This window comes from Garra rufa, chromosome 2 (assembly GCF_049309525.1).
Source record: "Garra rufa chromosome 2, GarRuf1.0, whole genome shotgun sequence".
Classification (NCBI taxonomy): Eukaryota; Metazoa; Chordata; class Actinopteri; order Cypriniformes; family Cyprinidae; genus Garra; species Garra rufa.
This window is the reverse complement of record NC_133362.1, coordinates 45547445-45561739: the sequence shown is the minus strand read 5'-3', so window position 1 is coordinate 45561739 and position 14295 is coordinate 45547445. Positions and strand designations below refer to the sequence as shown.

Sequence of the window (14295 nt, the reverse complement as noted above, 5' to 3'; positions counted from 1 at the left end):
AAAAAAAATCACACATTAAAAAATAAATAAATAAATAAATAAAGCAGCACAACTGTTTTCAACACTGATAACAAAAGTAGTAAATCAGCATATTAGAATGATTTCTGAAGGATCATGTCACACTGAATGAAGACTGGTGTAATGGCTGATTATAAGCTTCTATTATTACACTACAATATGAAAGATTTTAAAAGAAGCAAAAATCAATATTACTTAATTTTTAAACAATGCCCCTTGAGTTGCGTTTTTGTTATTTTTGTATATAGTACAGAAAGTCGTCTCAGGTTAATGCATTATCCATTCCCTGAAATAGAATGAGATGTTGTATGATGTGAATGCTATAGGAACGCTTCAGGATGAAATGGTGTCTGAAGCATGTGTGAAAACATGCCATTCTTGCATGTAATCCCAAATGTATAATTGTCTGAAGGAAGACATTTCAGGTTTTGCAATGCAAGGTGACACAGCATGTGTAAATTGAAATATTTCCTTTTAAGAGGAACTCCATGCTGCGTCATGACGTTAATGCCAACGTCACTATACTAAAGGAAAGCCTAACCATAAAGGTTGTGAAGTATGTACAAGCACAACCTCTTTGGCCTAAGAAATGGATTACCCATATAATGGTCAAGCCTGGGTTCAATCCTATTCCAACAAATTTCCATGAATGTGTACAGTAAAGACTAGCCCACCACAACAGTAACTAGAAATATAAGAAAATTCACATTCCTTTTGCAATGAACTTGATACCCAGAAGCAAGCATACGCATCATAGAAAGAAGGGCAGGTCGGTAAGGTTGTTTTGTTTTAGTATATGCTCTGCCAGGGTTAGCGCTGCCGTTTAAAGGGCATCAGTGAATGAAATGTTACAGTTTTGCATTGTGCTATGAAAAGGGTTGCTTCATATGAGACCGCTTCAGCGCTGGTTTCACAACCGAGTCCTGAGATGTGCATGGCACACCAAACCTTCAGCCCTTGGTTGCATCTTGCTTTTCTACGAGCAGAAGTTTCCCTAGTGCAAGTGTCCAGGAATATTGTTGTCTCAATAAATGCCTCTGCCATCGGCTGTGGTGCCATCTCCAATGGGCATGCAGCATTGGGATCCTGGACAGGACCTCAACTGCAGTGGCACTTTAACTGTCTCAATGTGCCACTGCAGTACTGCTAGCAGTATGGCTTGCTCTGCGCCGCTTTAAATCGCTGCTACACGACAAGCACATACTGGTCCAGACAGACAACACTCCGGTCATTGCATACATCTATCAGCAAGGTGGTCTACACTTCTGACGCATGTCACAATGCCATCTCCTCTGTTGGAGTCATTAGTGCAGCCCATGAGTTCTCACGACAACCTGCACTTCCAGGGGAATGGCAACTCCATCCCAAGCCAATCAATCTGATGTGGAGACACTTCAGACACACAGGTAGACCTGTTTGCCTCTCCAGAAATGTCCCACTGCCAACATTTTTACTCCATAACCGAGGGGATGCTTGGCACAAACACGCTGGCACATAGCTGGCCTCGGGACCTGTGCAAATATGCATTTCTCCCAGTAAGCCTTCTCGCACAAATGTTGTGCAAAGTCAGAGAGGACGAGGTGCAGGTCTTGCTAGTTACACCGTACTGGCCCAATCAAACCTGGTTCCCAGAAAAAACTCTGCTTGACGGATTCCTCTGAGGAAGGATCTGCTTTCTCAGAGAGGGGGCAACTTATGGTACCAGCTTCCAGACCTCTTGGCTTCTGTTACGAGGCTATGGGACCTGCAGGCGTTTTTGGTCAACAAATTGTGCCTAGAATTCGGGCCAGCTAACTCTCACGTTATCCTGAGACCCCGCCCGGATATGTGCCCAAGGTTCCCACTACGCCCTTCAGGGATCAGGTGGTGAACCTGCAAGTGCTGCCCTCAGAGGAGGCAGACCCAGTTCTTGCTCTGCACCTTCTACTTATATGTGAACCATACACAGATCTTTAGGACCTCAGACAGCAAAACAAAAAGACTGTCTCCAAACCAGTGTTAATTTTGACGGGCATTTTTTATTTACTCTTAGTCTTTATCTTGAGACGAAAATGCTTAATAGTCACATTTTAGTAATTTGAGTCTTTCATAGTTTTAGTTGATGAAAAGTCATTGCATTTTTGTAATTTTTTTTTTTGTAATTTTAGTGATTACTTTTAGTCATTTATTTTGGTAGCTATTTTCTTCAAACAAAAATAGTCATTAATTCTTCTCTATTTAGACCTAACCAATTAAGCTTATGAGAAATTTTCATTTTCAGGGTGGAGATACAAATTAAACTAATTTTTCAGATATAGTAGGTTTACTTAACATGTATACATTTATTTACCATCTTTTGTTGGTTAACATTAATTATAAAATAGGTATTTAATTAGGAATGCTGTTGCTTTAAGACGAAAGGCATGCATGTAATACTGACACATTTAGTTTTCACCCACCTGTTTACGTTCAATTAAGCCATAACTGGCTGTACCTACATGAGATACTCAACACGATAGACAATTGGACTACTGTGTGTGTATTTCTGAATATTTTTCATTGTCATTGTTGACGAAATTAACACTGCTCCAAACAAAGGCCCACCCACAGGATAGTGGATGCAATAGCCTTGTCTTATCAAACTCAAGATTAGCCAACCCCTCTGGGGGTGAGGGCTCACTTTACAAGGGCTGTGTGTTCCTCCTGGGCATTGGCACATGGCACCTTGATAGCAGACATCTTTAGAGCTGCGGGATGGGCGACACCTAATTCCCCTTTACAGACCAAATACAAGTGCTTAGCTGCTCTGCAGGCTAGATCTCCTCACGGCAAACCCTGTTTAGAGTTACTCCAGCATCTTCGGCAGTCAGACATGGCAGAGCACCAGATGCCATGTACTAGTGCACATGCCCTAGGTCAGCCCCTGTGCTAGGCCCGTGTACTGTGATTCCCCTATATGCGATCCCACATATATTCTTCCATGGTATGGCTTCCCTCATGGTGAGCCCATGTCTTTCCCTGCCAGAACTTCTTTGCCATCTCTGCTCCTCTGGAGCAAACAAGTCCACTTCTGCCCATCCAAGCCTCTCGCCCAGGTGGATTCTCCATTCCCTAGACCTCAATGCCTGTCTTGACAGGATGTCCGCTTCCAAATTCAAATGTCCTGAAATGTAATTTGTCCTCAGAGAAAGCAATTTATTTTGCATCCAGAGCAGAATCTGCTGCACCAACCTGAACATGAGTATGAACACAAACCTTCCTGGTGATTTATATGAAAGACTACCACCGTGTTGAAAGAAAGTATCTGAGAGCCAAAAATTCAACTGTCATCTCTACACAATTTATGTGCCAGAGGAGATGTCAGCCTTCACAGACCCCCTGGGCTGGGTCACTGCCCATGATCCCTATCCAAACCAAAAGGGAGGCGTCTGTGGTCACCATCTTGCAGAGGCAGCATGCCCCCAATGTGGGACCCAAGGTGAGAAACCAGAGTCTCTTCCACATAGAAAGAGGATTTCAATTGTGCTTGCTTGGAAGTCGAATCCTACACCACCCTCAGAAATGTAGTCCTCTGACTCAGAGACAGGACACTGTTTTTGATGTTTAATGTCAAGCCCAGAAATTCCAAGTGAGCAGGTACAATTCCTTCAACCTGACTAAAATAAGCCAGTCATTTATGCGACCAGAGGAAATGCCTGTGCTGCTGCTGGGGTTTATTTGTTCAGGAACCTGACATGGTGTAATGGCAGATGTACTTACATTTAAATTAATCATTTGGTACAATGTACTTATTGTGTACATACGTTTTTACATTTTACTTATGTTACATTTTCCTAGAGTGCAAACAATCAGGAACAATAGGAGACTGAACACAAATCACCACTTTGGGTTTGTTTCCAGACAATGGTTTTTTGCTTCCATGCTTTACAGTCAGTAATCAATTGCACAGGGTCAAGGTAGTAGAAGCACCCTTTTAGGTGCACCACTTTTTGAGGTAGTCTTGAAGTCGCTACCAGGTTTAAAAATGGCTGCCTCAGAAAGCTTGGAAATCCTTTTTCTCATTTAAATGAAGAACAAGACTTTCTGGCACACAATTCTTGAAGTCCTCCACCAACACAAGTTCTTGAAGCTCCTCAAAAGTTGTGGTTTTGGTGGCAAAACACCACTTCTCAAAAAGCATTCTTTTCTCCCTTGCAAATTCTACAAATGTTTGCTTGGCTGACTTTGAACAAGATCTAAATCTCTGATGGTATGCCTCTGGCACCAATTCATAGGCTCTCAAAACAGCTACTTTCACAATATTATAATCCAGTGATTCCTCTATTGACAAAGCAGAGCACACCTCTTGAGCCTTGCCAACAAAGTTACATTGTAACAAAAGTGCCCACATGTCTTTTGGCCAATTTAATTTTGCAGCAACACGCTCGAAGGTGACAAAATAAGAGTCAACCTCAGCTTCATGAAAAGGAGGTACTAATTTTGCATATTTACCTACATCAAATTCAGACTGTGACACATCAGGAACACTGGAAGAAGAAGGTCTAGATCGAGGGAGTGGAACTGGTTTATTTTGCAAGGTTGAGCCTCAAGATCTAACTTGCGCAGTTGAATATCTCTGTCCGCCTGTATTTCAAGAGCTTTTAAACAAAGAAGCTGAGTGTTATGCTCCTGACACTTTAAAGCAAAATCCAATTCTTTCAATTTAATCGCTACTGCAGGGTCTGCATGAGAGACTGTTTGTTTGTTTTTAAAAACCTATATGTAATTACATTTGTAATTAATTTCTGTAATTACCACTGACCCATCCCTTACACCCCTTACATCCCTTAAACCTATCCATACCACCAAAGATGTCCCTAACCTTACCCATAGCCCACCTTAAAAGCAAAAGTGTTTTGCAATGCAATATGACCACATTAAGTACATTGTACTTATTTAATGATGTTTTATTAACAAAGTTCGGGCGGAGCACGTTCAGATAATTAACCTGGATGAACAGGGGGAACGCAATCAGTAATCAACCTAATTAACAGATGGTATTTATACCACAGCCTTCCCTCTGTTCTTTTGACAGTTTTCTAGCATCCCTCCACCACCCCTTCTCCACACTTACAACCATTTTCTGTCCTAACCGGGGGGTATTCTGAGTTCGGGCCAAAATTCCGAGCTCGGAGCCCTTTTATCGGACAGCTCGCCAAATACGCATAACCCATTTCCCAGTTTATTATATGTAAGTGTGAACTCGTGAATTGATGTAAGTGCATCATAGTTAAGGCCACCTAATATAAAGTGTGACCAAAAAATCCTCCAAAGAGCTTCAAGGAAGAGATGAGACACATTGTAGACACACCCCCACACAGCACCAGGGCAGAGATAGCCAGCAAAGGTCTCTTCAACCCACGATAGTCAAATACTTTAACATCCATACTCATCAACCAGATCGAACTGCGAACCCTATCATTTGAGACCTCTTTGTGGAGTGTGGAGGTCTGGAAAGTCTACAGGGCTCCCACTTTTGAGAAAGCATTCATCTGGCTTACTTTTCTCTTTTATTTCAATTTCTCATCTGGCCATTATAAACTGAGCTTGTCTACCACTCGAGTAACCACCTCAAAGCCCTCGAAAGCTTATGATGTTAAATTTTGGGTACTCATGGTATCAATGCCTTCACCCAAACCCTTAGAACCAGAGGCAGCAAAAAATGGGTTCTCATCTTGATCAGAAAAAAAGCTTCAGAATCTAGAATGAGGTCCTTGGATCCTGACGATGGAGCAAGAGAAAAGGCACAGCCCATCTCAAACTCATCAACCAGATCCATTTGCGGACCCCATGATTTGAGTTGACAAGCCACCTTGGAAGATGCTGCATCCAAACCATGAGGCGCAGAAACCTGATTTCCATTGCTGAAGAAAGGAAGCAGGCATGAATGGAGCTTCCTTTTCTTGTGTTATTACATACACAAACAAATGGCTAAAGAAAAAGATGCTGGGAATTCTGTGACAATGTGTTTTTTGTAGTTTTGCTGATATTTCATGCTACATCACCTGACCTCACGTTCAGCCAATCAAGATGCATGTTTTCACACAGTCTTCAAGATACCAGCTAAACCAGAAGCATTCTCACAGTGTCAATAATGATGCACTGTTGAGTTTGCAATGGAACTAATGTGGATAACAGCTGAGAAAAATCATTAAACCATCTACGCACAGGCATTATTGGTGTGTTGTAAGCACATACACTACCTCTGCCAAGTAACATAGTGCTTACCTCTTCATGATGTTGAGAATACTGATGGGCAGGTAACAGAGTGCAAACACAAACAGCACCACCATCAGCATTCGTGCTGTCTTTCGTCTGGCTTTCACCTGTTTGATCTCTGCTGAAACGGTACTGGTTCTCACCTTCACCGATTCTCCTGAGCCAACAGCATGGGCGGAACACTGCAGTGACTTCCATTTCCTTTGAAGCACTGATGATGTTCCAGGAATCTGCTCAGAGATAAAGCGCTGTGTGTTATGGGCTTTGGTGCAGCAATTCAGACCTGTTAAACTGTGTCTACATAGCCACATTTTCAGCAATGAATACAAAAGTAAAGACTTTAGATTTATGTAGTTGGTAGTAAACTAAATTAAATCTAGCACTACAAAATCTAAAACCTACTCAGGTTAGTTCCATCTCGGTTACAATGCTACCTTAGAATGCAGATGTGAATGTTGGCAGGAGACAGATCTCTTTGTACGGGAAAAAAGCCAGAATTTATAGGACAAAAATGTCATTTTATAAATCCAGTTATGCTTAACTGTAAGTGTTAAGTCAAAAACGCTGACATACCTGTTGACACCAGAGTTTATGACAGATCTGAATGTATGCCAGGACCATCAAACATAATGGAGCAAAATAAGTGACAATGAAGAAGCAGGTGTGGTACACTTTAGGGTAGATTTCATCTGCAGAAGAAGGGATCAAACAAATACATCAGTCAAATGCACATGACATTCTGTAACCAAAAGCAGAAGAGAGTTTTCTTTTGTTTGTTTTTTTTTGAAAAAGCGAAGGGAGCTTTTAGACCTGATCGAAATTTTATCAGCAGATATATACAGTATAACACTGTATAATATAATGCTGTTTTGACCAATCAGCATTCATGATTTCATCTTAAACCTAATCACTCAGTGTAATAGTTTCCTTTCTTGAACACTCTACGAATTGAATGTAGCAGGCCTGGACATTATTAAGTCTTTTGAAATGTATATCAGCTTCTTTAGTAATTTCCATATTAGGTTTTCAATATCATGATATTGAATCTCATTACACCCATTGGTCAAAAATCATTTCACTTCGCAAAAGCTTTCATGTCGGGTTTTATGTATATGAATTACATTAATGCAATTCAAAGCAGAAGAGATGTTATGATGTTCCATTGCTCAAAAAGAAAAAGTTAATTCTCTGGACTTGAGGCTTTCGAGCTTAAAATAACATAAACATAGTCCCTATATATTTTAGATCTTCTGAAACCATACAATAATGAAGAAGACATTTAAAATCCTTGTTGAAATGCTAAACCAACTTGTGAACAAAATCATTCAGACTACTTCTGTGAATTGTATCATTATATTTAAGCGCAACTTTATTGAAAATAAACATTTCTCATAAATACGTCTCCAATGAACTCACACAGTATCAAAGGCAGTTATTTTCGGTGAAACAACTCTCAAGCATGATTGTTTTTTTGTTTGTTTGTTTCTTTTTTGAAAAATTTAAAAACTTGTTATCCAGGTTTCTGTTCGGAAAATATTTGCACTTAAGCTGTAGAAGGTACAAATATCATCACACAAAATGTGAGGGGAATGTTAACAGGAACAAGCAAATGTATTTTTCAAGACAGTTTTATGCTGCTGAAACCTTCAGTCGCTATTCATTGTAACTGCATGGGGAAAAAAGATTTTAGAAGACAGAAAGCCATACGTGTTTAGAGTGAAATAAACAAATAATGTATATGTCATTCACTCAATTTTTATTTAAAATCTTCGCATAAACCATTTGGAAATAACATTTTGGCAGATCAAGGCTTGTAAGACTGATTTCAGCTCAGTTTTTTAGCACTATTAATTTGAAATTTATATATATAATCAGGATGAAAATCAAGGACATGAAAATGGAGGGGGCATGAGGGAAGTTTGGATTTGCAACATTTTTGAGAAATGCCAGACAGAAGAAATCTGTTATTCATACATTTCATTACTCATTTCCAGGAAAAGCAGCAAATGAGAACATATGATAACAAACAGTAATTGAATGGAGACAGAAATGTGTTTTGAATCATTTCTCCATTGTCACAGAGAGGCCTGTTAGACACTTAAGACGCTGTGATTATCTCTGAAAATGGTCTCGCTGAATTTAAAAATAAACAATCATTTCCTGCGTGTGATGTAAAAGCAGTAAGCATTAAGAGCCCTTGACAGTCTTATTATCAATGTGGGTCTTTAAATTACTTTTACCACTTCATCAAACATTCTATGGAGAGTGACAAATTTCTTCAAAGCATCTCATGCTGTTTAGATTGATAGTCCAGGTTTGTAATATTTAGCAGAGCTGGGTGTTATCACAGTAATTGTGTGGCAACCCTAGGGAGAATGTTATAAAGTGGTATTCTAGCAGGCAGAGACCCTTTAGCAAATCTGCTTGAATTTATTGTGATTGACACCTGCTCTGAGCACAGTGATTTGTTCAAACACCTGTGGCTAAATTCAAGCCTGTGACCCGCAATGGCGGCACGACATCACAAAAGGCCAAAATTGCTTCGGTTGTCATACTGTCAGCTTCACAACAGATTCAATTTATTACAGACCACAGAGAGCAGTTCCAAATTAGTGACAGAGCATCAAAATCTTTGGAGAGTCAGAGAATTATTGAGAAGGCTCTTTTAAGAGATTTTTAATGTTGGCAGTCCCCAGAAGAGTGGAGATGTTGACTTCTGAGAGCCACATTTGATTTCACTTTAATCTTATATTTATAGTGCTAAAGCATATACAATGAGGTGAAATCAGATTTGGCGTCTTTGATCTGGAAAAAATGCTCAGTTCAAAATGGATTATGCAAAGACTTTAACTAATAATTTAATTAAATGTGAAAATGTTTTGTTTAAATATTATGAACTTCCCTGTGCTTCATCTTTCAAAATCCTCGACTTTAAAGTCTCCACGTTTAAATATTAAATTTCAAAAATGTGATTTTTAGAGCCTGTCTGAGCCTGCTTTATTAAGTACTTTATATAGGGGAAGTCGGAGACAAGCTTAAGTCCTTTATTCCATTCCCATTGAAATACTGCTATTTAGTAACCTGAATTATAACCTCATTTGCTTTGTTGTTGTAACAGCAATCGTAACCTTGCAATAAAATCCTTGACTTGATGCTTTCAAATTCTACTTGTTCGATATTGGAAAAGGGTGATTTAAGGTTATTTTCTCGTCCAGCAAATTGTCTGCCACATGGGAGATTATAGTTTGACCCAGTAATCTTCTCATGGGCCCTCACCTCCTCTCCATACAGGCTGCTGTCATTGTAGCATAACTGACTCATTGGGGGCCATTGTGAGAACTCATCAGGGGGTACAGCCCACGTTTCTCATCAGGGAGCCGCACTATGCCTTTGAAGTCTTTTCATCTGTCATGGTGTCTTTTTGCTCAGCAAGGCAACGATCAATGCAGACAGATTTAATCTTTTTAAGGCAATATGCTTCACAGCACTATAAATGTTTGAATTCATACAAGAGTTTGATTCTTTTTTTCTCTCTCTCTCTAGCAACATATAGTTCAAGATGGAACAGTAACTAGGAGAAAAAAATAAAAAAATGTGCCTTTGGGCTTGATTGGCTTAGAATTTCTCAGTTTATAAAACTGAAAGGAGCTTTTACTAAAAACTATGCATGCACACACTGCCGGTTTGAGGCATTCATTATTCATAATAGTATGTTGATATGAAGTGACTAATACTAAAATGTAAAAGAGGACATGATGGTATGATGTTCAAAATTCATTCAAATTTATATAAATACAAACCATAGTATCTAATATGCGATTAGACACAGAGAGCTATTTGGATTGGATTGTAATCCAGAATAACTGAACAAATAATACTCTATTGCACACACACAGAATGTGACCCTGGACAACAAGTCAACAGTCTTAAGGTGAGACACTGCAGGTGAATAGAGTAAACAAAATAACTAATATCACCTTAATATTACCTTACTTAATTGATTACATTAATAATTGCAAAACATTTTTGTTTTACAAGTTAAATGTTAGGTTTAAATATGCAAATGAGCCATTATTTATTGTAACTTGCATACATTTCTAGTATAAAAATCTAAACACTGGATGAAGTCAGTTTCAAAATTCTTGTTTAATTTTTTTTTGACATATTAGAGTCAAATGTTTTTACAGAGGGGATTTTGGGTATCTGATATTGTCACTCCATAATTCAGAAAAAAAAAAAAAAAACTTATAACAGAAAACAATGTATCTTTTACCATTTCGGGGGGAATGAAATGTTGTATAAAATCAAGCAAATTATAAATGAATAAATCCCTCTGTAATACCTTCAGAATATAGACAGGAATACTAATGTAAAGTTTGGTGTGTGTAAGTGTTACTGAAGTGGTGATTTATGGCTCAGTGTAGGAGAAAAAACGTCCCAGGTTACGTATGTAACCCTGGTTCCCTGAGGGAACGAGACACTGCGTCATCAACGCTTTGGGGAATGCCATTGGCGAACCCGCCTCTGAATCAGTCTGTAGCCAATAGAACGACGGGAGTGATGTCACCGGCGCGGTGACGTCAGCGACCAGGAAGTATATAAGCACGTGCGTTTCAAACCGGCTTCAGCTTCCAGGAATGAAGCGAAGCGCGGCAGGAATGCGGGAATTATGGTCAGAGACGCAGTGTCTCGTTCCCTCAGGGAACCAGGGTTACATACGTAACCTGGGACGTTCCCTTTCGGGAACTCCACACTGCGTCATCAACGCTTTGGGGAACGATATACCAACTATCCATAATTCCAAGTTCCTGCCCAGTGGTGTTTGTCTGGGAAAGGAAAAAGGAAAGCGTTGCTTCTGGTGGATCAGGCCAGGAAGAGCTCTCTGCCTGGGGTTACCAGGACAAGAGAGACAATATCCCTCTGTCTGGGGGACCAGCCCAGAACGAGAGGGCAGTGCCAGAAGATACTTACCTGAGGGGCACTGATGGTTCTCCGCCTGGGAAACTGCCAGGACAGGAGAAGTATTACACCTCTGTCCGGGATAAATGCCAGAGCAAGAGGGAGATGGTATATACCTCGGCCCTCGGGCTCACGAGGAAAGTGGTCGCTCAGTCTGGGGACACCAGCAAAGAGGGACCAGAAGAACTCCGCCTGGAAAACTGCCAGGACGTGAGTGTGATGACATCTCTGCCTGGGACGCACCCAGCGAAGAGGAAGAATGATGAGAACCTCGGCCCTCAGGCACACGAGGAAATAGTCCAAAACTCCGTCTGGGGAACAGCCAGCACAGGAGGGACTAGATTGGCTCCGCCTGGAAAACTGCCAGGACGCAAGCGGTATTACATCTCTGCCTGGGAAACTCCCAGCGAAGAGGGATCTGATCCGCCTCGGCCCTCGGGCACACGAGGAAAGGAGTCCACCTCTGTCTGGGGACCAGCCAGACATAGAGGGACAAGAGGTGTCTAGGGGTACCAGAACACCAGGTTGCTTCGCCTGGGAAACTGCCAGGACGCAAGCGGTATTACATCTCTGCCTGGGACGTACCCAGCGAAGAGGGATAAACCTCGGCCCTCGGGCTCACGAGATTTTGGTCATACACCCCAGTCTGGTCACCAGCCAGAGAGGGGGTTCTCCTCGGCCCTCGAGCACACGAGGAGAAAGGATGGTCCTTTGTCGGGGCTTACCCGGATCAAGAGGGACCCAAGTGGTGCCTGGAAACTTCTGGCCAGAGCACTGGAATGGCTCCGCCTGGGAAACTGCCAGGACGCGAGTAGAATTACATCTCTGCCTGGGACGTGCCCAGCGAAGAGGGAATGCAAGAACACCTCGGCCCTTGGGCACACGAGGTGGAGGCCTCTGTCTGGTGACCAACCAGACCGAGAGGAAGGAGTCGTCCTCGGCCCTCGGGCACACGAGGAGACAATAGTCCTTTGTCGGGGCGCACCCGGACAAGAGGGACACAAGTAGTGCCTGGAAACTTGTGGCCAGGGCACTGGCATGGGCTCCGCCTGGGAAACTGCCAGGACGCGAGCGAAATTACATCTCTGCCTGGGGGGTACCCAGCGAAGAGGGAACTTCTACCTCGGCCCTCAGGCTCACGAGGTATAACTCCTGTCAGCTCAGGACAGAGGAGCCTGGAGTGGCTCGTAGGTCTAGCTCGTAGAACCTAACGAAGGTCAAAGGTGTAGACCAACCCGCCGCACTGCAGATGTCCTGGATAAGGACACCTGCCATCAGAGCTTTCGAGGCCGCCATGCCTCGAGTAGAGTGAGCCTTGACGCCCATCGGTGATGGGAGGCCAGAGGACTCATAAGCTGTAGTAATGGCATCTACGATCCATCTACTGATAGTGGGTTTAGTTGCAGGGAGCCCCCTCTTAGGGGGACCGTAGCAGACCAACAGTTGCTCTGATTTCCGCCACAGGGCATCTCTGTGGACGTATGTGTCCAATGCTCGCACTGGACACATACAATTATACTTCCGATGGTCGCTCTCCACGAATGGAGGAGGGTAAAAGGCCTGCAGGGTGACTGGCTGTGGTACTGCTGTCGGTACCTTCGGTACGTACCCGAGTCTAGGGTAGAGGAATGCTTTGGCCAAACCGGGCGCAAAGTCAATGTATGAAGGGGCCACTGAAAGGGCCTGAAGGTCTCCTACTCTCCTCAGAGAAGTAAGAGCCAACAGCAGCGCCGTCTTAATAGTAAGGAAGCGATCTGAAATCTCCTCTAAGGGCTCGAATGGAGGCCTACAGAGGGCTTCAAGTACCACAGCGAGATCCCACGTGGGGATTCTAGGGTTCACCCGAGGCCTCAACCTGAGTGCACCGCGAAGGAACCGTATGACCAGGGGCTTCTTACCCACTGACACGCCACCAAGAGGGGCGTGGAAGGCCGATAAAGCCGCCACGTAAACCTTCAAGGTGGAGTGGGCTATCCCGGTGGAGAAGCGAGACTGCAGGAACTCCAGCACTGTACCAACCGGGCAGTGAACTGGGTCAGCGTGTCGCTCTCTACACCATGAAGTGAAGAGTTTCCACTTCAGGTCATAAAGTTTCCTTGTAGAGGGAGCTCTAGAGTGAAGGATGGTCTCCGCAACCTCAGTTGAGAGACCCTCACTTATGAGATGTGCCCCCTCAGGGGCCACACCCATAGTTTCCACTTCTCTGGGTGGGGGTGGCAAATTGCGCCCCCAGCCTGAGAAAGAAGGTCCCTCCTGATCGGAATCTCCCACGGAGAGCCGTCTAGGAGGGCTATGATGTCCGAGAACCATACTCGGGTCGGCCAGTATGGGGCTACTAATAGTAGACTGACTCCGTACCGGCGTACTCTTTCTAGAACTCCCGGGAGCAGAGCAAACGGGGGAAAGGCGTACAGACGGAGCCTCGGCCACGTCTGTACCATGGCGTCCAGCCCAAGTGGAGCTGGAGGCACTAGAGAGTACCAGAGGGGACACTGCGAAGTCTCTTGAGTCGCAAAGAGGTCCACCTGAGCCTGGCCAAACACTCTCCATATCTGCTTCACCACCTGCGGGTGAAGCATCCATTCCCCGGGCTTTACTTGCCCCTGCCTCGACAGGACGTCTGCCCCCACGTTGAGATGTCCAGGAATGTGAACTGCACTCAGAGAGAGGAGTTTCTCCTGGGACCACAGGAGGATATGGGACGCCAGCTTGCATAAGGGGCATGACCGCACACCTCCTTGGTGGTTGATATAATAAACCACCGCTGTGTTGTCGGTGCGGACCAACACATGGCGGTTTCTCAGGTCTGGGAGGAAGTGCCTCAAAGCCTTGAAAACCGCCAGCATCTCCAGGCAATTTATGAGCCATGAGAGGTGCTGACTGGTCCACAGGCCGGAGGCCGAGCGGCCACTCATGACCGCTCCCCACCCGGAGAGGGATGCATCCGTCGCTAGCGTGACGCGGCGACACGGTGCTCCCAGAACCGGGCCCTGAGACAGAAACCAAGGTTTCTTCCACATGTTCAAGGCACGAAGGCATCGCCGCGTGACCTTGATCTTGCGGAAAGGATTTCCCCTCGGG

The 14295-nt window shown here is 43.5% G+C and overlaps 2 protein-coding genes across 2 annotated transcripts in view; one reads left to right on the top strand and one right to left on the bottom strand.

Annotated features, from left to right (window-relative positions):
- Nucleotides 1-5128, top strand: part of hmgcll1 (3-hydroxymethyl-3-methylglutaryl-CoA lyase like 1) — a 23714-nt gene extending 18586 nt beyond the window's left edge. The window contains exons 8-9 of the mRNA XM_073834680.1: nt 3350-3475; nt 5072-5128. Of these exons, the coding sequence (XP_073690781.1) occupies nt 3350-3475; nt 5072-5128 (183 nt within the window). The remainder of the gene's footprint in view (nt 1-3349; nt 3476-5071) is intronic.
- Nucleotides 5129-6260: 1132 nt separating this feature from the next.
- Nucleotides 6261-14295, bottom strand: part of hcrtr2 (hypocretin (orexin) receptor 2) — a 48120-nt gene continuing 40085 nt past the window's right edge. Inside the window, exons 4-5 of the mRNA XM_073835284.1 lie at nt 6829-6944; nt 6261-6485 (exon numbers count right to left, since the gene is read on the bottom strand). Of these exons, the coding sequence (XP_073691385.1) occupies nt 6261-6485; nt 6829-6944 (341 nt within the window). The remainder of the gene's footprint in view (nt 6486-6828; nt 6945-14295) is intronic.